General features: G+C 39.9%; 2 protein-coding genes across 2 annotated transcripts in view; one reads left to right on the forward strand and one right to left on the reverse strand.

Annotated features, from left to right (window-relative positions):
• The window catches only part of p3h2 (prolyl 3-hydroxylase 2), a 45,844-nt gene extending 28,169 nt beyond the window's left edge, over positions 1-17,675 (forward strand). The window contains exons 2-15 of the mRNA XM_030727551.1: positions 5,089-5,241; positions 5,789-5,978; positions 7,954-8,085; positions 9,427-9,554; positions 12,464-12,553; positions 13,007-13,047; positions 13,306-13,397; positions 13,526-13,653; positions 13,766-13,861; positions 14,007-14,157; positions 14,401-14,518; positions 14,635-14,710; positions 15,927-16,067; positions 16,756-17,675. Coding sequence (XP_030583411.1) covers positions 5,089-5,241; positions 5,789-5,978; positions 7,954-8,085; positions 9,427-9,554; positions 12,464-12,553; positions 13,007-13,047; positions 13,306-13,397; positions 13,526-13,653; positions 13,766-13,861; positions 14,007-14,157; positions 14,401-14,518; positions 14,635-14,710; positions 15,927-16,067; positions 16,756-16,848 — 1,629 coding nt within the window. The 3' untranslated portion in view covers positions 16,849-17,675. The remainder of the gene's footprint in view (positions 1-5,088; positions 5,242-5,788; positions 5,979-7,953; positions 8,086-9,426; positions 9,555-12,463; positions 12,554-13,006; positions 13,048-13,305; positions 13,398-13,525; positions 13,654-13,765; positions 13,862-14,006; positions 14,158-14,400; positions 14,519-14,634; positions 14,711-15,926; positions 16,068-16,755) is intronic.
• Positions 17,676-17,887: 212 nt separating this feature from the next.
• ccdc181 (coiled-coil domain containing 181) lies at positions 17,888-25,168 on the reverse strand. The gene is made up of 6 exons (XM_030727561.1): positions 24,970-25,168; positions 23,643-23,753; positions 22,239-23,252; positions 21,993-22,139; positions 21,505-21,665; positions 17,888-19,540 (listed from the first exon to the last, which is right to left on the reverse strand). The coding sequence occupies exons 2-6, from the start codon at positions 23,742-23,744 to the stop codon at positions 19,369-19,371; spliced, it is 1,596 nt and encodes a 531-aa protein (XP_030583421.1). The 5' UTR covers positions 23,745-23,753; positions 24,970-25,168; the 3' UTR covers positions 17,888-19,368.
• Between the last annotated feature and the right edge of the window lie 591 nt (positions 25,169-25,759).

Raw genomic sequence — 25,759 nt, forward strand, 5'->3', positions numbered from 1 at the left:
CCCTTTCTTATGAACATATATAATAAATGTGTTAAGGGAATTTATTTTTGGCCACAAGTCAATATTCACACGCCAACTATGACAGCATTTCACAACAGATGTCTGGTAGATAAACTTAGGTACTGACATTTTTATATCCTGAAGATCAAGACAGATGGATGCAAACTGCAGATTCACTGACTGGCTGAGGAATACAACCACAAGGCACTATGTTTTCTTTCATTACTTAGAAATAAAACTTCAAAGTCATCAGATTTTTTTTTTCCTTTTTTGTTCAGTGACCAGTCAGACCCCCAAAATATTCATTTGAATGTGGTTTGCCATTAAATGAAAATATGTCTAACGTTTTATAAGACGAGTGTTATAAGGGATGAGTCTAGTGCTCAGTTTGAAAGCCACTGCTAGTGATGAACCCAGTGTTGTCAGCAGTTACTCCATATGAAGGTATATTTAAGTTATAGTTTAACTCCAGCAGCACATCCACTCTGTTTTGTTTGTTTGTTTGTTTGGTTGGTTGGTTGGTTGGTTAACTTAGTGACACTTGGAGCTTTGTAAAGTAAATAAAGAAAAAAAGTGAATTTGAGTAGTTCAAGATTTCCTCTTTTCTCCTTCCCGCTGGACAGTTACAATGAAAAGTGGGCAAAAATGTGAAATTGTTTTCAAAGTTGTTGAATAAATGCCCCTCAAATCCCAGAGAGAAGTGGAAGAGGAGAACACTTGTGCAATATAATGAAATCTTTACTACCTGTGGACTTGGTTTATTGCAGCTTTTCTTTTCCTTACTGTTAACCTAAACACCAACCTCTGTGTAACACACTCAAAGCTCAAACCTCTTGGGATCTATAGAAATTGCTAAAAAACAGCTAGTCTCTCAGAACTGTTTCTCATTTACTTAAATTCAACCTCTAACCCTTACAGAGAAAGTTGTGGCACTGCTATACGTGCACTTTGTCACTTTGTCATCGCTGCATCTGTGGCGCCAGCCCAGGCCTATTTACATACCTGTGACTCAAGCTGGGGGCCCAGAGGAGAAAAGCATGCAACTGCACATTTAACTTGGCACTAACATGTTCCCACATCAAGAGCACGTCTCTCAGAGCAGCAGGGCGGTCCAGCAGCTCTTACACAGGTTGCTCTTTTTAATGCAGGACAGACTGAGTGGTAGTTATTCATCTCTACAGGTGCTTCTTTGAAATTCATGAGGGTGGGAAAATTTTTACTCATGCGCTACAAGATGTACACTTCTGAATGTGCTTTAAGATTTGCTTTTCATGGCAGAGTGTTAGCTTTTTAAATCTTAACTGCACAGATAAAATCTTTCTGCTGCGTAGTTCCACCTTGAGTGTTTTTAACTAATTTATTTGGAGGGTGTCTTGGAAACAGAAAGCAATTCACTGTGACTGAAAGTTTCAACAGTGAGGACCGCATCGCAGTGAGGCGCTTGATTTGCAAGGTCAACGAAACGTTGGTTAAATGAACATTTAGTCATAAGCGATTTCTCAAAAGAAAACATAAAATGGTGCAGTATTTGCACTCCTATGGAGAAATATTACGGCTAATAATACAGAGTGCTGGAGGTTTTCTCAGTCCTTCATCACTTGGATTTAACTACACGTGACTGTTTCTATGCCTTATTTTTTTTTCTCCCTGTTGCTCAGAATAGTGTAATGGAAATTTGACTTTAAAGCCACGATTGATTTGTGCTCTGTCATGCTAAGGGAGTGCTTTAACCTTCCACTGTGCTCCATTTGATCTATGAACATGTGTTTTCAATTCAGGATCTTCCCATTTGGACTCACTTGGGGGTTTCACAGTTTGATTCAGTACACACACTCCTGCAAATGCTGTTGTTTTATTATCTCTCCATAAAATGGTAGTGAGCGTCTCATATCTCTGAACTCAGGCGCTTTTAAACATTTTTGCTCACACCTTTTTTGCTCACACTTGCTCTCGAACAGCACATTTAAGTCTCCTGTTTACAGGGGAAGAATCAAAGCTGTCTGATTTTACTGGTGTAATTCCTCCCTCCCACAGGCCCTCTGCCCGGAGCCAGGTTGTCCCTGAAGGTATGATAACAGCTGGGGACAGAAAAGGCAGCGAGTATACCACAGTCGCCGTGGCCTGCTGGTACTCTGGGTGATTATCAGATCCAGCAGAGCAGAGCGGACAACAGTGTCTTTAAGGAGAACGTCTTCCTGAATTATCTTGAACGTTTCTGAAGAATGCAGCAACATGTTTTACGCCATCAGTTAGGGGGGGAAAAATACTTCCTCTGATGCTCTTCAGACTGCACTTTAGTTTGGATTTAATCAGGTTTGTCAGTGTGAAGACCGTTTCTGTAAGATAACTATAACTTGTTTCAGTTACTTGTCATCGTGCGTGTAAGTGTCCATAATGGTTGTGTAAATTTTCAGTTTTGGTGTCTTGCTGCACGGTTGTCAAACCTTTTCAATTAAATTAAATTTAGAGCTACAGTTACTAGTATTTGCACTAGGAATGGGCTGGAAGCCGAACTCATGGCACAAAGCACTTTACTGCTTTTTTTAAGAAGCTGATCTGGATTTTCAGAACACGTTTTCGCAAAAATTATCAACCAGCTCATTACATCTCTCATGATGTACAGTTCTTAGAACTTTTTATCCACCACAGAAAACACGGCACTCTGTTTTTCTGTCTACAGTGTGTGGGTTTATACATTAAGGTGTCTGCAGAAAAGGTTATCCTTGTATAAATGTGGAAATTCCCAGGCTCTATCTCACCAACCCACCTCAGAAATAAGAACAAAGAACACAGGATGAGGCATTTGCTGTAACAAATGTCTTTTAGACTAGCAAACATGAATCAGTGCTGAGTGGCAAAACAGAGGGCTGGGTGTGTGTGGAACCTTCTGTTTTTGGCAGCCAGATCAGGATGACCTTCTCAAATGTTGGGGGAGAGGTCGTGAAACAATGGGGTCTACTTCAAGTTTGCACCTGCTGGCAACATGATGGATTTCAACAAATCGAGTGCTTCATTCCAGGGGACATGCAACAGACAACAGACATTGTCTCCAGTCTTGTCTGCTTTCACCTTTCTGTATCAGTCTTTAATTCTCTCATAATCATTCTGTCAGTCTCCCGGCTTTCTACTCAACTCCTTCTGTCTCGCTTTCTATTGCAGTTCAGTCACTGTCAAGCACTTGATTTTACTTTTTATTAAGCAGTTTATACCTAGGTTTTGGCTTTGTTGGTTAATGTGTTTATGGGCATGCAACAAAGGTCGCAGGACGGCAGATTAAAACCTCCAGGTGCTTATCTTGTTTATGTTAAGACAGAGTTCCTGGAGAATATCAATGAGCCAAATCCAGTGCAGGCTGTTGTTTTAAAGCACTTTTGTTTTGTTGACTCTGTACCTGAGAGAAATGTGTCCATGTTGAGGCTTGCGTGTGATGACTGTCTTATCTGAGTGGCACCCGGCTCGTTCTGATAGTTGCATTCTTAGATACTGGCATGTTTTTAGAGATGAAAAAAGGCAAACCTAGGAATTTAAATTGCCCAAGACATCCTTAATCTTCTCCTCGATCTGTTTAATTTTTACTTGTTTATTTTGTTTGCTTCTGTTTAGTTGAGATCAGAGACAGCAGTGTTTTTTTGTAATACCACAGCATGTAAAAGAGTTACAACTTACAACAAAAGTTACAAACCAGTTACAAACCAGCTTACAAACTATATATATATATATATATATATATATATATATATATATAAATGAACAGGCCATGTGAGCTTCAGCTTAGCTTTTACCATAATAAAAAAATGTAATATGGCAAATTATTCTGCTGGAAGCAGCCATCAGAAGATCAGTACTCTGTGGTCCTAAAAGGGTGGACATGGTCAGCAACAATATTCAGTGTGTGCCAAGAAAATCCACCACACCATTACCACTAACCTGAATCACTGATATCACTGATACAGTGATGAGCCTCACTTTCATGTTGTTTATGTCAAATTCTGACCCTTCCATCTGAATCTCCCAGCAGAAATGGACTCTTCAGACCAGACAACATTTTTCCAATCCTCTATTGTCCAATTTTGGTGAGCCCAAATCTCATTTGTAGTGGCTCAGCAGTTTCTGAAATACTCAGACCAGCCTATCTGGCATCAACAATTGTGTTTAAAGTCACTTAAATCACCTTTTTTCCACATCCTGATGCTCAGTTTGAACTTGAGCAGGTCGTGCACAGTGTGTACCTTGGAGAACTTTGATTTGATTTGTAAATTCTCTCATTGTTTGTGTCTGTATGGGCAGCCATAGTTCAGGTTTTGGATGCAAACTCCTCTGCGTGCAGAAAGTGTCTTGGCCAAGCATCCCAAGTTGCTTCTTTATGGCAGGCGAGCACCTTCAATGTGTTTGGGTGAATGATGAAATGGGGAAAAGCACTGTAATTCTCTGAGGTAAAAAGTGCTATGTAAGCAAGAAGTGCATCGACCATCATCTACTAAAGCTGGAAGCATTTCTTTTGCAGTGAACAGAATTGAGGTGGTTTATTATTTCTGTATATTGCTTCTAATATCCACTGAGTTCACTGAGTGTAAAGAACTCATCTGCCAGCTGCAAAACTGACAGCTCTATTTATTGACAGGATGTGGATAGAGACAGTGCGGTCTACTAAATCTGCTTTGTGAGTTCTTCTCTGGCCTAATGAAACAAATTTGGATATATTACTTATTTCAAGTGAATTCAAAATTGCTTGCCAAAAATGTTAGGAAAGTAGCCTGTTTCTTCTGGCAGATGCTTCAGAAGTGGGGCTGCAGATTCTTTATCTTTGCTGTCTTTTTTCAGTTATTAATAATGGAGACCTGTCCATCTGTTTTATAGTGAAGAGATAACATGAAGATGAAAAGTTTTTGTTTTTTTAATTCTGATGTAAACCTGGGTAAAATTAGCAAGACTGTAACCATGTTTGCTCATTTTAACAAACTTATTCAGCCACACAGGAGAATCTGTGCCTTTAATCCCATTTTTGGATCAGTCACAGTGCTTAATTCTGCTGATACTATTATTTTAATAACCTCTCATTCCTTCTGTCCCTGCTCATTTTATTTGTAGTTGAAGCAGCCTGGAAAGGCAGCAGAGGCAGCTCACACCTATTTCCAGGCCAATCCGGAGCATGTGGAGATGGGTCAGGATCTGGAACAGTACAAAGACCTGCAAGGCATCAAGGAAAACCACTTTGTGGATCGAGAAGCTCGGCCTCACCAGGTAAGACAGAAAATCTTAATCCGTTAGAGATGGATTTCCTTTTTGATTATACCTTACATGAGTTCCATGCCGCTCATGTTGATGCATCTTCCTAAACCAACTTATTGGATATAATTACCCATCTTAGATGAACCCTTACAAAAACAGCTCTGGCCAGAGATTTTTCTTTTCCTGCTTCACTTCTTTCCCAAAGCGAAAATGACAGTGGCTGCTGCTGTTTGAAGGGGCTTTTGTGTTTAATGGCCCTTGCAGTTTAATGGCTGGAAACATCATAGTGGCAGTTGTGGTGAAGCTACAATTGCCACTAAGTGTCTCACTTAAGTGAAACTTGGGCTTCAGATTAGAGAGAGAAAACATTTGAGTCACTCAGTTCAAATATCCCTTTAACATTTCTGATAAGCTACAATATTTCGATGAATATATACTTAAAACTTTGAGATTTTATACAGTTGTCATTATACTGTGGAAAATATTACACTGTGCATAAAAAAAAGTCATAAATAGTGGCTGAAACAATTCCTGTCTTGATTATCGCCTCCTTTCACAGCGCTCTTTCACAGCAGCAGTGAAGTTGTACGATAAGGGCGACTACGAAGGAGCCATCAGTCTTTTCGAGGAGGCTTTGGTGGAATACTATAAGGCAGATGTGGACTGTCGGGCGTTGTGCCAAGGCCCACAGAAGTTTGAGGGCCAAGATCACCTCCGATACCGCTACAGCCTCTATGAAGTTGTATCAGGTAAGAGAAAAAATCTCGGCACATTTTCTTGGAAAGAAAACAGTTGACATGCAGAAGCCCACACTTCTTCCTTCCTGTGTCCCACACTGAAGTCAAGAGCCATGGCACAACTATCTGGATCAGATGATATTAATTTTAGGAGTATTATGTGTGTGCGGTGTGTTTTTAAGAATATGAGTCCCAATCACTGCCAGTTTGTTTAATGTTGTTCAGAATTATTAGCAGAGCTATGCAGTTAGCTCTGGGATTCAGTGGATATGCTTCATAACCATTTTTGGCAGAAAAGAGCCCGAACCAAAACCAGCTCTCTCTCCAGGCTCTTCTTTCTTCAGGTTTTTTCATTGACCTCATTCCACTGCTGCAATTTGAGCAGTTTTTCTTGGCATATTTTCTTAAAGGAACATTGGTTATTGCATGCCTGGGCTCATTAAACTACAAATTGTAGTGATACACATGGAACTGTTGGATGTGTTCTGCTTCCTTCTTTTTGATTCATTCAGAATATGATCCAAAGGCTTCTTTGTGAGGCACGACTTTTGCTGCACAACTATTTCTGAAATAGTTCAGTACATTTTTTTTTCATGCTTACATTTTTTTTACTACACTGTAAGAGTGGCATCCATCAAACTGACAGTTTGCAAGAAGGTTAACCACACTGTTTCATTACAAAATATTATTCAAACAGTTTTAATGAGCTTGATAAATAGCGAGCACTAATCTAACATTTTTTGTGATGTGCTATCAGTTCATTTTGTTTACAGTATGATTTGGAGTCTGTAGCCCTTAATTAACATAGAACTAGGCATGAATGATGGAGAGGATGTGTGTGTGTCCATAGAAAATCTCTTCTACCAGACCACAATCATAGTGTTATACATGTTGGGTTTTTTTTTTTTTTTTAATTATTATTATATGAGCCAGATCTTTGTCTGTGGAGGCCGAGGTGAGTTTTAGCAGTAGCTGCTACTGGCAAGTGTGTTTTATCTCAGATATGTATGGCCCAGTTGTATAAACGCAGAAAGACAGCTAATTAGTTTTGGCCAGGCTTTGTTTTACTTACAGTTGGAGGATTATTTTCCATAGCACTCCTATGATACAGGCTGTGATCATGATGTTTATTTTTTAAGATCCTTGTATTTTTGGACTGAAATATAATATGCAGCATGACTCGCATATAAGAGAATTTTAAAGAGTAAATTTCTTCTGTCTCCTGCTGAACTTTCGGTTTAAAATCCACTGACCCAGAAACTACAATCCCTTTGCATGGTTCAGATCAGACTTGTGCTCCTCTGAGACGCTTAAAACTGACTGCAACTCTACAGTCCGAGAATGTGGAAAATAGTCCTGCAGCTGCTCAAAAATCACCTCACTATACGTGCACATTAACAATGAACATGCATCCTCATAAAAGCGTGCTCATCAGCTCTTCTGGCTCTCCTCTCAGGGATGCACATAAGGAAATGATATGTTGCACCCTGTTTGATTTTAAACAGATCCACCAAGACTGGACTATAGGGAGAACATTTTTCATTGTTATCAACATTTTTATCCGGTTATCTTCCGAATTTGGACACGTAATGTTCTCAAATGTTCAGTGTTTTTTAAATTATACTTTACTGGGATTCATCCATGTTGTGATATCTGCTCTGAGATTAGCTCTTGTTCTTTTCCATTAGACTGCCTGAATGTCAGCATGCAATGTGTGTAAGTCAGGCGTGTTTTTAACCGAGCTGATGTCATACAGATGAACCCAGCAGAGAAAATTGCTGTTGACATCAAAGTATACTGTAACAGTGAATAAATTGGCAACAAATGGTGTTCGCTAACTGTATAAGTTCCAGTAACTGTAATATAAAAGCTTTGATATAACATGTCCTCATCTCACAGCCAGTTGGGGTTTATGCTGAACTTGTGCCAAATAAAACACTAGCTCCAAGATTCAGATTTTTATTTATTTATTCATTTATATTTGCAGATCACTTCACTCAGGTGCTGCACTGTGAACATGAGTGTGTCAGAGACCTCGCTACTCGACCAGGCCGCCTCTCACCTATGGAGAACTATCTGCCTCTGCACTACGATTATCTTCAGTTTGCCTACTTCAAAGGTAGATTTTTTTAGAAGTCTTGACTGTTTTGCATTCTTGAAAAATGGCAAATGTACAATACGTTCAGATATTTGTGGATTGGACCTGTTATTGTAATTTTCCAGTGGAGCTCAAAATTAATTTTTTTGGTGCTGTGTGAAGCTCTGTCTGACAGTGTTTTCTGTACAATTATGAACAAAGAAAATGGATACACACCCAAACAAATACATACATGCATGCACAAGAACTCCCCGTGACCACAAAGAGCTGCAGACAAGCTGAGTGAATCAACAGTGAACCACACCCTGTTGAGTTTCACCTTGTATCACAAGCATTAATGACATTATCTGGTGTCTTTGTCTGTCTGGAAACTCGTGCGGTTGAATCAAATCTTGGCGCTCTCAAAGCTCGAGACACAAGTGTTGGCACAGCAACAAAGCTTAGATGGGAAAGATGGCACGCTGAGTAGCTGTGACATCACCAGGTTATACTTAGTGACCCGTAAACATGTGGTTCCAGTAAAGAAAAATGGGTCGGTGCAAACACACTGAGAGCAAGTTTTGATTCCTGATAGCCACCAATGTGTGGGTGTGTCTTTTTGTCTCCCTGAAGAGTTGTTTGTTACTGTTGTATTATAATAATGGGGGAAAAACACTCTTTTCAACCTTGCTTTTGTTGCCATTTGTAGCCAGCATAATAGTTTTCTTGACAAGACTCGTTCGTTCATATAAAAATATTCTGTTATTTAAAGGTTAGAGATTTAAGGCAGTAATTTAGCCTCCTATAACACCCAGCAACACTATGGCCTCCCTCTGTTTTACACTCCTCTCAGCACCACAACACTGGACATTCGCCATCACTCAGCGTTCATTTATTGTACTTTAGCAGCTTATGCTTCCAAATAAAATCAGTGGCATTTTTTTTCTATTGAAGCTTAAATCTCCACCCACTAACTGACCTGAGAGCAGGCAGCTGACGGCAGTAGATATTAAACCTCAGCCAAGAGAGGAAATCTTTGGTTAACTGTAAGCCTTTACAGTCTTGTCAAGAATGTTTGTGCATACGGAGGTTTCAGGAAGTGTGTTCACTGAGGGGAGACAGTTCTGCTGAATGTTTGTCTCACTTTATCACTGACATCCTTCTGTTGTAGCAACCCTGAGCCCTATGTATGTGTGCCGTTTCCACTACATCAACCAGAGCGCAGCTTTCGCTCCACTGTAATATAATTGGAACATCAACTGCAATAAATACAGCTCTCCATCTCAGCAGCAAAACACTCTTTACACTCTTAAATTGTGCGTGTGTGTGATTACAGATCCTAAAGTATATAAATATGAAATGCCTTTGTCTTTCTTTCTGCAGTGGGAAGGCTGGAGGAGGCACTGCAGTGTGCTCGCGCCTATCTTTTGTTCCATGAGGGAGAAGAGTTCATGAAGGAAAATGCAGATTACTACAGAGAAGAGCTGGGACATGATACTGAGCCACGAGAGGTAAGGATCTGATGTTACCACTGGCTGGGAAAAGGCAAAAAAAAAAAAGTCTGTGTCAGCATCATCATGAGTGTATTTAAGGGATGGACAGATTGTGTCTGACTGCATTACAGGTTAAATAAAATGTTGCATAAGAGAGCTATGATAATTTATTTTGGACTCTTTCGTTCACGAGGGTTGTATCTGAATATTGAAGTTATACAGGTAAATGGACTAGTTCTTCTATAGTGCTTATACAACATGTTTACATTTACCCCATTCACACAAGCACTTCCATGATTAACTAAGCTAAGTGCTTTTATCTAACATTCACACTGGAGAGCAACTTGGGGTTAAGTTTCTTGCCCAAAGATACATTGGCACGCAGCCTGGAGCAGCCAGGAATCAAACCGCTGACCTTCTGATCACTAGGTGACCTGTGCTACCTCCTGAGCTGCAGCCTCCCTCTTGTGCCAAATAATGATGAGTGAAGGAACTTGTAAAACTGACTGAAATAATTCAAACAAACTATAAATTAAAAGTGCAAGTAAGACACACGCAGTAAGTTTGAAAAGAATAATTAACTGCAGATGAGATGCTGCAGATTCTGCTACTACTTCTATTCTTTTAAAGACTTAAGTTTGATTGGTTGGCCTGTTGACTCACTAAGATGACCCCAAAGCTGGAGGTATTACCAGATTTGTCAGTATACTCTGGTGCTTTATTGGATTTCTTGTAAGTTATGAGAATAATATTTAAATTATTTAAAAAAAAAAACTTTTACACTGAGAGGAATGAGCTAAAAATGATTGGAAAGAATTTCAAAGAAATCATGAAAGATTAAACAAAGGCTAAAAACTCCAAATGAGATGGATGTGCAGAGTGTTGAGGAGGGGGAGAGGTCTAGGACTGGAGAGGAAAAGTGTGGATTTAAGGAAAACAGAGGAGACAAGAACTAACTACTTTCCACTTGGCAGGAGTTGCCTCTTGAAGTTTGCTTTTCACTTGTGTATGTTCTCTATCCAGCTGGCAGCACCGAGCACATTTCACTGTATCGGTGTGTTTATGGCAACATATTTTTTTCCCCTGCGGGATCTTTTATTATTGTTATTACGAGTAATTAAAGGGTAAATGTCTGCATGCTAGTGAAAATTAAATTTGCAGAGGCTGACTACTGCTCATCAGCTACTTCAGCACTGAGCATTTGTTCTTCCTAAACTCTGATCAGCTGCTTTGAAAAGTGAAACAGTGCCTCATTTAAGTAAACAACTTTTTTCCTAGAAAGCCTGCTACTCATTAAAGACAGCAAGGCTCAGCAGGGCTGTGAGAAGCTGTGTGTGTACGCACGTGTATGGCTAACACTGCGCGCGCGCGTGTGTGTGTGTGCGTGTGTGTGTGTTCGTGTGTGTGTGTGTGTGTGTGTGTGTGTGTGTGTGTGTGTGTGTGTGTGTGTGTGTGTGTGTGTGAGACAAAGAGACTAAAAGCCAGACTGTTTGTTTTTTGTTTTATTTTTCTTCACTCATAGTTTGCATATTTTTTAGTTTAAGCCTTTATAGTCCCATCAGTTTACAGAACAATTGCTGGACCACAGACTACCTCCTTCTGCATCCTCTCTCCCTTTTGCCTCAAAGAGTTCATTTACAGAGTCCTAGATATCAGTGCCAGGTTTGACTCGCCTCTCTACTAAAGAATCTGGCCTCTTAGATACACAGGAGGCAGAAAAAAATCATGTCAGACTGCCCACAGAAATGTGTGGGACAGTTTGGGAGCTGTTGGTGTTCAGAAGGAAGGAAAAGGGGAGTGTTACTTTTTTTTACTTTTACATTTTTTGTAAAACACAGGAAATTTAGAATTTTAGCCAAGAAATTTAGCCAAGATATAATTGCACAGTGCAATGCAGCTCCCTGTTACTGCACTATTTTTTTTTTTTTACTCTAAAGGAAAAGGGTGGGAAAGTTTCCCTCTGAGAAGACAAGGAGAGTTCATCACAAACCATTAGCCCTGGCACTGAGGCGCAGAGAGCCAAGGGAAACACAATCTCATTCTCATTTCCTTTATACGGGCAAGAGGAATACGCTGTGACTTTTAAAGTTTGGAAAAATTATGGGGGAGATCTTTGAGTTATCAAGGATTCACATTAAAGTATAAATAATTTTGTCTAATGGAATTTTCTGCATTAGAGAAGAAAATAAAACTATGCTATGAGTGTATGTTTTCTTTCTTCTTTGATTTTCCTCTCCATGTTTTAACCAACAGCTCTATATTGTAGTTTACACATTTGCTTGATGAGCAAAAAGCGGAGAAAAAAATCCCTTTGGGGTCGCGTCAGGAAGGCCATCTGATGTAAAAAGAAATATCCCAAATGAAACATGCGGAGCTGCCTCCTGTGGTGACCCCTTGTGAGTAAGGGAGCAGCCAAAAGTAGTTGCTTTCTAACTGAAATATCATTGCAGTATGAACACTTGAACATGCTTATTATTACTCCAATCCCCAAAAGACGGGGAGCTGTGTAAAAACAAAATGCAACGATTTGCAAATCTCAGAACCCTAAATTGTATTCATAATTGAACACAGAAAACAAATCAAATCTTTAAACTGAGAGATTTTTATTATTTCATGCAAAATATTAGCTCATTTCGAATTTGATGGCAGTAACATGCCTTAAAAGTTGGTAGAGGAGGAAAAAAGGGATGAAAAAGTAAGCAGCAGTAAAACGAAACAGCTGGAGAAACATTTTGAAACTAATTAGATTAATTGAAAACAGGTCAATAACTTGACTGGGTATGAAAAGTGCATCTTAGAGAGGGAGATTTCTCAGAAGTAGAGATCAGCAGGGGTCTACCAGTCTGCACAAACTGCAAGTTATATTTGCCTTAATGCAGGAAACTGTTTACTATAAATCTTCCATCTTTTGGGGGGGTTTTGTACAGAAAGCTGCATGGTACCTGAGGAGGCATAAACAGGAACTTGAGCTCCTTCTGATTGGCAGCAAAGTCATGGGTGTGGAATTCACTGAAGGGGTAAGTTACAGAATAAAACCATGGCGCAGCCTTCGAGTACTTAATGACAAACCGGCGCTCTTTAATTCTGTTTTGCCCGAAAAATGAAAGAAGATTTTGTTTGTAATTTAACAAGCAGTTATTCGTAAGTGAGTCCATATGTCTCTGATGTGGAGCAGATCTCCTGCAGGGTGTGTAGCAGTAATATGCCCCTGCTGCTGGCTGATTCAAAGCAGAGTAACAGGTGTCTGGCATGGCCACCACGCACTGCTGTCTGCGCTGCTAACACCACCATCTGCTGGTCATGCCACCACATTTCACATTTAATTGTACTCAACAGCACCACATATGGTGCAAACACACTCAAGCAACCGCCTGTTTTTGTGGTTTATTCTGTTTGCTCGGTTTTAGCTCACAGCTAGAAGTATAAAATGTGCAGATTAAAGGTTTCCTTTCTTCCCTTTTTTTTTTCAGAATTATTGGAGAAGCACGGGAGGAAGAGATGACTCAAACAGGTGAAAAGCTTTGAAGAACATAATGTGCACTATTGAACATATTAATCAGTTTGTTTTCATTGGTGACTGGTAACAGAAAAGCCTCAAATGCAAAAGTTTAAGAAATACTGATTATGGCTGCCTTTAAATTTGTATGTGAAGGTGGTGCTTATTGTAACAAATTCACAGAAATTGAAAATTTTTCTTTGTACATGATCATACTGTATGTCACTGTTACTGGTTCTTCATGCCAAATTATACTGTTCCCTCCACTCTCAGGATTCCCTCAGGCACAGATGGCTGGATGGAGTATGTTCCCATCTCAGATAAGAAGAACGTCACGGTCGCTCCCCCACAGCGTCTCAAGGAAGGTAAAACTTTGCGGCAAGGCTGCTAATGGAGCTAAATCAGAAATGGGGGAGTTAAAATGCTGTAGAAAAATGCACCTTTTGACCAGCATGCTGCCATGTTCTTAAATGCTGTGCTGTGATCTGTCAAGGTGGCCCCTTGCTGTATGAGGGTGTGCAGCTGGTGCAGAACTCTGTGGCTTTGAACGGGAGCCAGCGGGTGCTGCTGGATCATGTTATATCTGAGGAAGAGTGTGCAGAGCTCAGACAGCTGGCACATGTAAGGCCATTAGACAGTTTTACAGATATAAACATGTGTTTCTGTACTAATCGTATACTTTCAGTGTGTGAATCTGTACTTCTGTATTTCTGTCTGTATTCTTGTTTTGTAGACTGTCACCATGGCAGGAGATGGTTACAAAGGGAGGATGTCCCCTCACACACCCAATGAGAGGTTCGAAGGAGCCAGTGTACTCAAAACCCTGCAGGTATACTGGTTACAAAGAAACAAGTCCCTTTTTCCATGACAGCATTTCATTTCTCATTTCCCAAATGTTTATGAAGGTTACAATAAACTTTGTCGACACAAGCTGACTAGACTTGTCGATCACTTTTTCTCTTTTCTCCTTCCAGTATGGTTTCGAGGGTAGAGTGCCGATGAGAAGTGCTCGCCTGTTCTACAAAACGAGCGAGCGGGCAAGACGAATCATTGAGTCGTATTTCATGCTAAACTCCACTCTGCACTTCTCCTACACGCACCTGGTGTGCCGGACAGCCATCACAGGTCTCTCATACGCAGAAATATAGTTCAGTCGATGCCATAACCACACATACAGTCATTTAATATTGGCATTAGCCGATAACTCTGAACAAGGGCTACGTAGACTTTGTAATCATTGATGAATAAAATGCTGCTTCCCACATGGATGATTTGAAATATCAAGAAAGCTGGATGTTTCTTGTGTTTACCTAAAATATTATGTGAAATGCAGTGTGATTTTTTTTTTTTTTTCTTATTTGTTCTTAGGCCAGCAAGACCACAGGAATGACCTGAGCCATCCCATCCATGCTGACAACTGTTTGCTGGACCCTGATGCCAATGAGTGCTGGAAGGAACCACCAGCTTACACAAACAGAGACTATAGGTACGAGGCTTATTTTTCTAAACCCATTTGTTTGTAAGGTTTATTTTATTTTATACAGTGAACTGTCTGCAAACGTCCCTGCTTTAATGTGTTATCAATTACTTTCTTGTTTTCAGTGCACTGTTATATCTAAATGGAGACTTTGAAGGAGGGGAGTTCATATTCACAGAAATGGATGCCAAAACGGTCACGGTGAGTTGGTTCTCCTGTCTAATGAAATATGTGGTTTACTTGTTAACACGTACAGTACTGTCCAGAAGTCGTTATATTTTGCTTCCAAACAGCCAACTTTCTTGTCATTTTTTGAAGTGGTTTTGAGCAATAGTTCTCCAGGCTGCTTTTTTACTAATTCTCAGAGGAATGTTTTTCGTTTTTGTCACTTAACACTGAGCTATGAATCATTCAAACATAAAAAAAAGGCACCTTAATCAAGGGATGAACCAGCAGCCTGTTGCAAAAACATACTTTGTTTCCAGATATAGATGCATCTGCCCCTTCAGAGAATCCATCTACTGTTCACCGAAGCTTCATCAGAAACAGTCTCAGTGGAAGGGTGGCTCTCAAGAAGTCATTCTTAAGGATGGTAAACGGGGAGCTAAAGCTGAGGGATGCCAAATTACACAAGAACTGGGCTGGCAACAAGTCTGATGGAGTGATGAAACCAAATTTAAAATTTTTGGTTCAAGTCATCAGTATGTGCAGAAGTGGTCAGGAGAGGGTACAACAGTGAGTGTGTGCAGCCATCTGTAAAACACAGTGGAAGCCCTGTCATGGTTTGGGGCTTCAATTCAGCCAGTGGTGTTGGAGATTTTGTCAAAATTGTTGAACTTATGAATGCAGAAATTATCATCAGATTTTGATCCACCATCCAATACCATCTGGAAAGCTTCTGATTGGCAATGTTTCCATTTTTCAGAATAACAATGATCCCAAACACAAATGCAGTAAAAGCATACCTGGATAGAAAAGCACACAGTGACATCTGCATTATCAGGAATTTGGCTCCCTAGCCGGCCTTGAGGCTGGTAATCATATCTCTCCTGGTCAATGTGTACCAGACGCTCTTCTCCCCCAGCCCTATTTGTGATTTGCGTGAGCTGGATATGGCATACCAGGCCTGCTGACGTCCATCATTATCAGAGAACTGTTTTGGCTGGGAGCCGGGATCTGGCTCCATAATGCCCTGACCCTTGTTTTGTTGGTTGTATTTCTTGGATGGGTGTTCTGGAACGTAAACTCACTGTATGTCTTGATGTATAATAACAATAAATTATTGAATCTGGAACACTATCAGTCATGGATTGGCCTCCCCACATCCCAGACCTAAACATTATTGAAGCAGTGTGGGATCATCTTGAACAATCATTTTAGCCTCATGTCAGCTCCATCTTTCTGTCATCTCCTTCAGGCATCAGTGAAACCTAAGTGTGGCAGAATGGTAGGTTTTTCATCAGGAGGGGAAAATCCCCACGGCGTGAAGGCCGTTACCAGCGGGCAGAGGTGTGCTGTGGCTCTCTGGTTCACCTTGAACCCACTCTACAGAGAACTGGTAAAGTGGAGTCTTCTGGTTCATCCTAATTCTACCTCCTGTCTACATTTTCTTTCTTTTTTTTTTCTTAATCTCTTCCCTAATTGTTGTCTTTACATAGTAAACTGAGAAGAGGAAATGGCCAGACACATTTAAACTACTGACAGTGTCACGTTGTTACTGAGTTGGGTTTAGAAGGAAAAAAAACTTCCTTAATTGTTAATGGAGGATGCAGGAGGCATGCTGTGAATTGATTGGACAGTTAATTTTCACATGTGGACACAGACTCTGTAATAATGCACTGGCAGACTTCTTAATGCCATACACTTGCTTTCTTGCATACACTGTTTTCATGTTACATCAAGAAAAGATTCAGGTGTTCTGTCATAAAGGAGAACTTCTTATGTCCCAGTGCCAGTGACCTCTTAGTTAAAGTACTTAAATGCTGACAGTAGTATGTATTTAAGTCTCAAAAGTAGAACTACTTATGCAAAAGGGGCATTGGACCTAACTGTAATTATCACTGGATACTGTTTGTAATTTGTACCCCCCAAAAAAACACATACAGTATAACAAAACTATCAAATATGGATCTGCTGTTAAATGTAATGGATTAAAGTTTTCTGTTTAAATTGTAACTTGAATTTTTTTTTCTCTCTTAATACAAGATGCCCTAATTCTCTTCAATTTATTTCATTTTCTGCTACAGGAGAGACTACAAGCAGATGAGGTGATCCAGGCACTGGACACAGAGTCTGTGTTTGGCCAAGGTCTCAACATTAACCCTAAAGATGAACTGTAAAAACGTTAAACGTGACGCCACCTTCTTCAATTTAAACACTTGTATATAGTTTCACTATTTATTGAATGACCCCTGGATCAGAACATTTCTATTTTTCTACTGTTTTTGAAGTGCAAGGTTAATGTTTTTGTTTGTTTCTCATGTTTCTTATTAAAACTTGAGTTTACATTTTGGTTCTTTGTCTGTCGATCCCGTCACAGCCTCTCATTAACCAAGTCCAGTTCACTGATGTGTTTTGAGTTACAGACTGTTTAATGTTTCATGTCAGTTTATGCTTGTAATCTCACTGAACTGTGAAGTTTCACAAGTTTTCGCAACATATTTAAACACTAATACATCACTTTCTTTGCTAAGTACTTTCATTTATTAACTTGCGTCTTCACAAATGGTACAAGTAAATATTATTATGCACTTTTGTTTTTTAATGCCAGTAATATTTTTTAAAGTAGGCAGTGCACTGTTTTTTAAAGTCTGAAATATCTGAACAATTAAGGTCTGAAATGAAAAACATCTCCAGTCGGCTGAGTTCATTTGTTGTAATAATTCACTTGGAGCACAATACTGCTTAAGATGTTCACTGAAATGAGAAAGTGTGTGTTTTTTAACTTGTATTTATCTTATAATAATGGACAGCTGTTGGCTACATGAACTTTTTTTTCATAAAAGATGCCAAATTATTCCTGTTTCAAGGAATACATGTTGAAATACAGTTTTTATTACTTTGTTTGTGGTGTTGGTCCAGAATTGGTCAAGTCGTGCACTGTAAATCGGACGGAGAGAAAAAAAAAAAAATAAGCGTGACTTGGATTTTCTACACGGTTTCAAAACCAGAAATTTTAGTTTCACTATTTAATTATGAAATGCTGAGGAACACAAATGTATGTGTACATGCCTATTGATTAAAAGTATTTCACATCTGTGTTTGTTTCATTTGTGTCATTTAGTGTGTAGTTGCATATTGAAACTAAACAAGAATGCTGTTTAGAAAAAGAAAAGGTGTATATACAGTATATTTAATTCCTTTATTGTTAATCTGTTCAAGTAACTTAAAGTTTGGGCGTGTCCATATTTATGTAACCAGTCAACCACAGCAAAAAGCACTCAACATATTCCACACCTATAGTTAATGTTACCCTATTATTTACAGAGTAGAGGTAACTGGTATCCTTTTTGTTTTTTAACTCTGCTGTTTAGAAGAAAAGGTCGAGGTATAATTACAGCCTTGTTCCACAAAAACTTTGTCAGCTGTAACTCGAGAACGATGTTAAAATTCACACCATAGATAAATACTGTTCGTACTAGACCCATCAAACTTCACTCACTTGTTCACTGACTGATTACTGTAACAGCACTTTGACCCCCGCCTCTCCCCCTTTTCCCCATTACGAATCCAACACAGCAACACATTGGCACCCACTCGGCGGTGCTCTTGTTGAAATATGCTTTAGCATGATTCAGCACTATAATAAATGACGCAAGAAAAACTCTGATATCTGTTCCAGGAAGCAGGCTCAGTAAACTGATTTGGCTCCAGCTGATCAGAGTTAGGGCGAACATAGTCAGAGCTGATAAAACTGAATTAAGTGAACGAGGAGCTAGATGATGGAGCTTTGTTACCAGGGTTCACCATGGCAATGGGCACATAAACAGCGGAAAATCCATTTTAATCCAGCAGCTGGAGTAACATTTATCTGATAATAAAAGGAGAGAACAAAAGAGGAAAAGCATCATTTTAATCGTTTTTCAGTCATCACTGAATTGAATTTTTAGTGACAGATCATAAAGATGAAACTGACCAAATTTTACAATTGAGTTTTAAATTAATTTAGCAGATGTTTTACTTATGGATCTGTGACATTACTTAGACTCAAAGAGACTTATTGGGAAAAAAAAAATTGAGTTTCAAATTTTTAATTCTGAAACACTACCTTTCAAAATGTAAACTACTACTCTTAGTCCAGTTTTAGTCACTTCAGTCTCACGCTCGCTTAAATAATCTCAAAGAAAATGCTGTGACAGACATTTTTTCCATCACTGTGACCGATCACAACACAACCAATAAGGCTGTCATTGATCAGTGTGTTTAAATTTAACATTTAGACTTCCATGTAAACCCTTTGCATCATTTTACAGTCAGAGTCTATATCATACAGATTCATTTTGCAACAGTAATGTAAATGTTTCAGAGGAGCTGACTGACAGCAGCCATACTGACCACTAAACTAATATCTAACTGGGATTTCATGTGAACTTTATTGTTCCCTGCTATGCACTTTAATGACACATAAATGAGGAAATGAAGCAGTGTGTCAGTCAGCTAGTTCATCTGCAGCAGGAGGGGAGGAGTCAGAGAGAAACTCAGAGTTTGTTGAAGAAAATCTGCCAGCTGTTACTCAGAGTTTCCGCTAAACCTGCTTTCTGAAACAAAATCCTGATGACACTGCTGTCTGACCAGATCCATACTTTAAGAGCCATGTGAGGTAATATGTGACTTTAATGGGCGTATTGGGTTGGTTTGGATCAGAAACGGTAGGCCAGCCGTTCAGTGAATCTGAATGGTTTGTTTTCCGTGGCGGTGCACATCAAGTCCCTCAAGCGTCTTGCACGCCGCTCCTCCTGCATCAGCCTGCGGGAGTGCTCTTGAGCCGCCTGCTGCTCTGCTCGCTTCTCCGCCCACTTGCGCTTCAGCCATCTGAGGGGGGAGAAAGATTGGTGATTATCAGGGGTAAATTCATCCATGCTTAATTAGTCATGTGATAGATACTTCCAGCATTCCAGCACTCTTTTAGAATATTTTCACGCCTTATTTAAACAGATCCCAAGGGGGGGGGTGCATCATTAGCCTATTCTTTCTTATAGTATTTGTGTGCACACATGAGTGCACACGTGAGCGCATTCATGCTATTCTGCCTTTGTAGGGGTGTAGAGTGGGGTCATGTTAATGATCCATTAAAATGATTTACATGGCTTGCAACCACAGAGGTCTTCAAGGTCAACTTAATGATTTATTGGTTGAAATTTCTACTAATTGGAAGGTTGGTGGTTTGATGCCTGACTGCACAAGTCTGCATGCCAAAGTATCCTTGGGAAAAATACTGAACCCCAGGTTCATTAGAGTGTGATTGTACATGTGAATTTTAGATAGAAAGCATTTAGATGTAGAAAGTGCTTGTATGACTGTGTGTGAGAATGGGTGAATGATACACGCTGTGTAAAGCACTTTGAGTGCTCATGTAGAGTAGAAAAGTGCTATATAAGAACCAGTCCATTTACTGAAGTACTTTATAAAGATTTTAAATATGTCACATTTGACCTTGTTGGGTTTTATTTTTTACTCAATGAATAAAATGACAAATGCTTAAAAGTAAACTGCAGGAAATTAATAAGTAGTGGCTGAAGCAAATAATAGATAATTAAATAAATAAATTAGATAGAGAGCAGACAGATGGTGGACCAGTAGTTGCCAGACTAACTTCACGGCCTTTGGGAGATATGTGTATCTTATTCATCGCCTTCCCAGTCTCGGGTTTATCTTATCCTTGAGGGTTTTGCTAAAACATGCACCTTTGAGTCTAAGGAGGGTGAGTACATGTCACCGCGTCCTGTTGCTAAGTAGAATAAAACTGCCATGTCATGATTAGGGACATGTGAGGAAGGCATGTGCTTCTTTTGCAGAGCTTTATCGCTGATGGAAGAAATCTGAGCCATGAGAGCAGGCACTGGACGGACCAATGAAGAAAGGCAAAACCGCAGCTCACCGTATCTGTTTTGCTTGTAGATAGTGGCAGTATTATGTTATGTTTAGCCTAGAAAGTGATAATGCTATATAGAGCTATTTCAAACTAATTTTCTTATTGCCATTTCTTACAGCATATAGGCATATAGAGAATGCTATATGGGGATGCTAAAAATCAAGTTACTTTGGACCTCTTCCTCAAGGTCAAATAGGGTCAAACTTTTATAAAAATTATTTACAAATCAATACCCATAATCCAATACCTGCTCCCACATAATGTTTGTGTAATCACAAACATCTATCATGGTACCTTTACATGATTTTTACTGCACTAAAAACTTCTTAAAGTACATTTTAAAAAAACAAAGAAAAAAACTGAATGTACAATACTATTTCCTTAAAAATAAATACTGCCAAGAGAGTGCCTTGGTGGAGGTTTTTGCTCTCAGAGTGCTTAGGAGTACTTAACTCCTGTTATTATTTGGTCTGATAGCTCCAGCATTTGGCTGTCAGTTCTTGATTCCCTGCTTATTTTTACTGCTATACCCTAAACATACAAAGCTCATAACATTATAACAATGACAGAGTGGTATAGCTGTAAATTATTACCACCAACTAAAACATAGTCTCTGCGGCAGCTGCGAAATTTGTAGTTTTTCCTTTAAAACCATACAATAACAGTAATTTCAAAACTAACCCACTGCATGCTTGATAGGATTAAAATCTACAAACAAAGGATTCAGCCTGTAAAACTGTAACTCAACCTTAAAGCAGAAAAACAAATAGTAACAAACTTGTTAATATACGTGTCTCTGTTGAGGTATCTTACATGTGTCAGTTACAGGAATCTGGCATATAAAAAATAAAGCTAAAACTAAGGTTTCATAACTGCAGGCTACAGAGTTTAAAAGTAGACTTACAATTTGAAAGCCTGTTCACACTCCTCACGGCTGCGTAAGAGGTACCCACTGTCCTCCTCAAGCCTCTTCAGCTCCACCAGCTGCCTCTCCTTCTGCTGCTGCTTCTGTTTCCTTTGAAGCCACAACCTGAAGGACTCCTCCCGGTCAAGCTTGAAGTCTTGCTGGCGGAGCAAGCAGAAGCAGTAGGAATTAAACATTAATAGTGTGTTTTTATTGTATTGCCATTATAACTATAACTACTAATGATTCAAGTTTTCTTTTATTTGAGTTTGTTCACTGTATACTGTGCAGTATGCTATTGTATGTCTGTAAATGTTTTTATTTGACATTGGTAACATTGTCAGTTAGTGGGGTTTTTGATCTGCATTAAACTCAAAAGACAAAAGTGTTGGGAAAAAATGTCTATCCACTGAACCTTCTCTTCTAGAGCCTCATGCAAAGTTTGCATTTGTGCTTTAGCAGGTTACTGTGCCCCCGTGTGGACATACTTTGCAATTCATTCTCTCTATTTCCTGGGCTCGGTGGATCCTTCTCTCTTCCAGAAACTGCTCTTTCTTCTTCATCAGCCAGACTTTGAATGCCAGCTCGTTCTCCTGCCTCTTGAGCGTTTCTTCCTCATGCTTCCTCTGCTCTGCCTGAATGGCAAACAAGAAACGAGGAAGCAGAATTTAATAAGTATAAGTAAACACAGTCACCACATCCATCCACATCCACTAACTACATCCATGCCCTACCTCTCTGGCCAGCCTCTGCTTCCTCTCCTGGATCTTCTTCAGCTGCTCTTTCTGCTGGGGGGACAGGGTATAAGTGCCATGATAGGGTGTCTCTGTGGCAGACTGCACCCGCCGCTTGCTGCTTTTCATCTGGCTGCCTCTCTGATTCTGGCTGGCTGAGCTAGGCCTGCTCTTTGGTTGCACTGGAGGTCTGGGGGCCCAACGGTGATCAATTCCCTGCTGAAACGAGGAGGAGCCAGCACGATTGCGAGGAGAAGAGGAGGAATTGTGGCTCTTGACAGAGTTTACATTCTGCTCCAGGACATGAGGGGAAAAGTGTGAACTGTTACTGAAGTTGTTCGCCAAAGGAGGGAAAAGGACTTGACTCTCCACCTCTTTTAGGCTAACTAGGTCAAACTTCCCATCCTTTTCTACAAGGACTCTGCCTTCCTTCATCCCCTGCCCTCCCTCGCTGCTCTCCCCAGCCCTGCTAGAACCACCTTCAGATCTCCTGCTTTCATCGCGAGGTGAAATCTTTAGCTCAGACAGCTTTCCTGACACTTCAGTATCTGCAAGTGCATCCTCAGCTCTATCACTGCTGCCATTTCTCCCCTCTACTTCACCACTGTTGCCATCCTTCTCAAACTGCAGAGGAGGCACCACCAGGTCCACCAATGTCTCTTTAAAATGTAGTCGTCTGCGTCGTGTCATATCCGGCACTTCCTGGTCCTGCAGTTCCCGATTTGCCTGCTGGATCTTCTCCAGAATGTACTTCTTCTCTTCATCTGTTTGATCATCCATCTCTGGAGGAGGTGGGACTATAGGTGATGACTTACTTGAACTGTCTCTGTCCGAGTCATACTCCAGTGGCTCCATAGGAGAAGGCCACCTTTCGTCATCTTCTTCCAGCTGTTCTGTTTTGTTGTGTCTCTTCACTTCCTTGTAGTTTTTCTCCTTTCTTTCCATTATCTGTCGTTTCTCACTCTCCTCCAGTTCTTTGTCAAATTCTGCCTCTATTTCCTCGTAGTCTGGACCCTGTGGGGTGGGTAAGACATAAGGCACGCTGCAGTCAATAATTAAGCCTGAATGTAAAAGAAGGAGCAACATCACTACTTAGCAACGGATAACAGATATGTTTTAGTTTGTTCATCAATATTGCATCCAGCAGCGCAACAGTGAAAGTATGCCACTGTATTTCAGCAGCATAGGTTTCACATCCAAACTCTGAGCCAGTGTGCCGGTTCTGGTAACTCAACACTACTCACTGTCACACTTTCACAAAGCAGGGTCGGGTACACATGCCTCATTCAGTCTCCGGTGAGCAGAGCAGCACGCAAAACTTAGTTTCACACAATAAAACAAAGAGCATTTTAAATAGGAAAGAAGATTATGAAGAGGAGATGCAGGGGATTGTGTCAGACCTACCTGGTCCTCACTCTGGCCTTCCTCACTGATAAGCCAGTCCAAATCTTTCTCAAAGTCATCCTCATACTCCTCCTGAGCCTTTGAACAAGCTGTTTCACTCATGATCTATCACTGAGAGAAGGGACAAGAAGAGACAAAATGTCAGCATTAGGTTTTTTCCCCACACACACTGACTGCAGGACCCGAGGAAAGTGATATCAGTCGGTCAGTCCTGAGACAGCGCAGTGATGGTGCAATCAACCTTCATGTCTCTCATAGACTGTGGAGATAATGGTCACGCAGCTCCAACGACACTTCAAGAGTATAGCATTGTATACTAATGATTTTCTTCTCATTGTTTTCTGTATAAGGAGGATGACTGGACTTCCTTACACTCCAGAGGCAAATAACCATTTCATTTTATTCATTTAAATCTAATAAGTACAGATAAAAGTTGAATAAACATCCTCTATGTACACATTAGGCTTGGTAGAACTATTCTTTTCTAAGCATAATATATATTCATATTATATATTTATATAGAATAAAATGCAAACTGTTCTCAAGCTTGAGGCCTACATTTCCCTTGGAGCGCATTAACACCTATTATCTGGTGATATTTATGATGCTGCATTGTTTGGAGTATGCCGTTATATTGTTTTGGTTTTTTTTCTGCCAATTGTGTTCTCAGGTTTCTCTTGTAAAGAGGCTTTAATTACAATGTGGCATTACAATGCATGATTAAATACAGATTAAACCTAATGAAAACACCCCCCTGGCCTAAAACGATTATGTGTGTCTATGAGGCTGCGACCAACAGGTCAGAACGATTTCTTGACTACCTCTTGATACATGAAAAATAAAACTTTTTTTTCCCATGCTTAAATCTAGTGTCACTCTATGCTGTTTGTAAACAACAATACAGGACTGTATCAGGGCTTTGTCGCCTTCTAATGGATTAAATCAGTATTACATGCCTGTCAAACCCTACAATTCTTTTTTCTTTTTTCTTTTTGTTTGCTTTTTCTTTGTTTGTTGGTTGGTTCATAATACCTAAACATGCCTCACCTGCTAACATCTACAGTTAGACTCAAACTATAGATGTTAGCAAGTTAGTGGTGACTCAGTATCTGCTGTGGGTCAGAACCACTTTCACTGCCATCGAGACAGCTTGAAACCCAAAGACAGTGTACTCTTGCATATTTTTTCAAATCTATGTACACTATGAAAATTCCCATAGCAGAGGGTGACCTGTAGAGCAGACTTTGCACCACATGAATCACATCCATCAGCTTTTACTGCGAACAAGCAGCAGTATAAAATGTGACCGCACTGCAGTTAAACTCACCAGCAGCAGGTTCTGGCGTCGTCTTGCTGTTTCAGTAAAAGAACAAATCCGGTCGCTGTGTTTTGTGACTATCAGGCCGTCTAACTGGCCTACATAGTGTCCGCCAGCCTGTGGAGCAACACCTGCGTACATAATCTGCTTCTAGTCTCTCCACAACCCCTGAAGGCATTAAAAGCCTCGTCGTCATAGAGATCAACAACACGCTTTCCTACTTGCGCATGCGCGCACAAACCACTGAAACGCATTCACAAAAAAAGAACATAGTGAAAACAAAAGGAAAAAGCCACAAGGGGTTTTATTTTTTTGTTTTTGTTTTAATAAGACTAATATGTGAATAATAATTATATCAAAATTGGTGAGGTCAATTAAATTTAAAGCATTAATCTAGATAAACTGGGCCCTTTTGTGTGATTATAGCATTTTTCAATTATTGCGCATTTGTTTATGAGTATATAAAACTAAAGCACAGTTTCAGCCAGGGTAGACTATACTTAGAATATTACCTCTTTTCTGCACTGAGAATTGCAAGCCCAGTTCCAAAAATGTCTGGACACTGTGTAAAATGTGAATAAATATGAAATGCATTGATTTGTAAATCTCATAAATCCCTATTTTATTCACAAGAGAACATAGGAAACATATCAGTGTTTAAACTGAAACATTTTACTACTACATGAAAAATCTTGGCTTAATTTTAATTTGACAGCAGCAACACATCTCAAAAATGCTGGGATGGGAAGAACAGAAGACTGGAAAAGTAAGTGGTGCTAAAAAGAAACAGCTGGAGGAT

This window comes from Archocentrus centrarchus, chromosome 4, assembly GCF_007364275.1.
Source record: "Archocentrus centrarchus isolate MPI-CPG fArcCen1 chromosome 4, fArcCen1, whole genome shotgun sequence".
Taxonomy (NCBI): domain Eukaryota; kingdom Metazoa; phylum Chordata; class Actinopteri; order Cichliformes; family Cichlidae; genus Archocentrus; species Archocentrus centrarchus.

Bases quoted from the DNA above. Each gene is read 5' to 3' on its own strand.
- ccdc181 (XM_030727561.1), bottom strand. From the start codon at position 23,744: ATGAGTGAAACAGCTTGTTCAAAGGCTCAGGAGGAGTATGAGGATGAC. The intron at 23,253-23,642 runs GTAGGTCTGACA...CCCACCCCACAG, and splicing joins AAGGCCAGAGTGAGGACCAG to GGTCCAGACTACGAGGAAAT. The intron at 22,140-22,238 runs GTAGGGCATGGA...TTTGCCATTCAG, and splicing joins AGCAGAGGCTGGCCAGAGAG to GCAGAGCAGAGGAAGCATGA.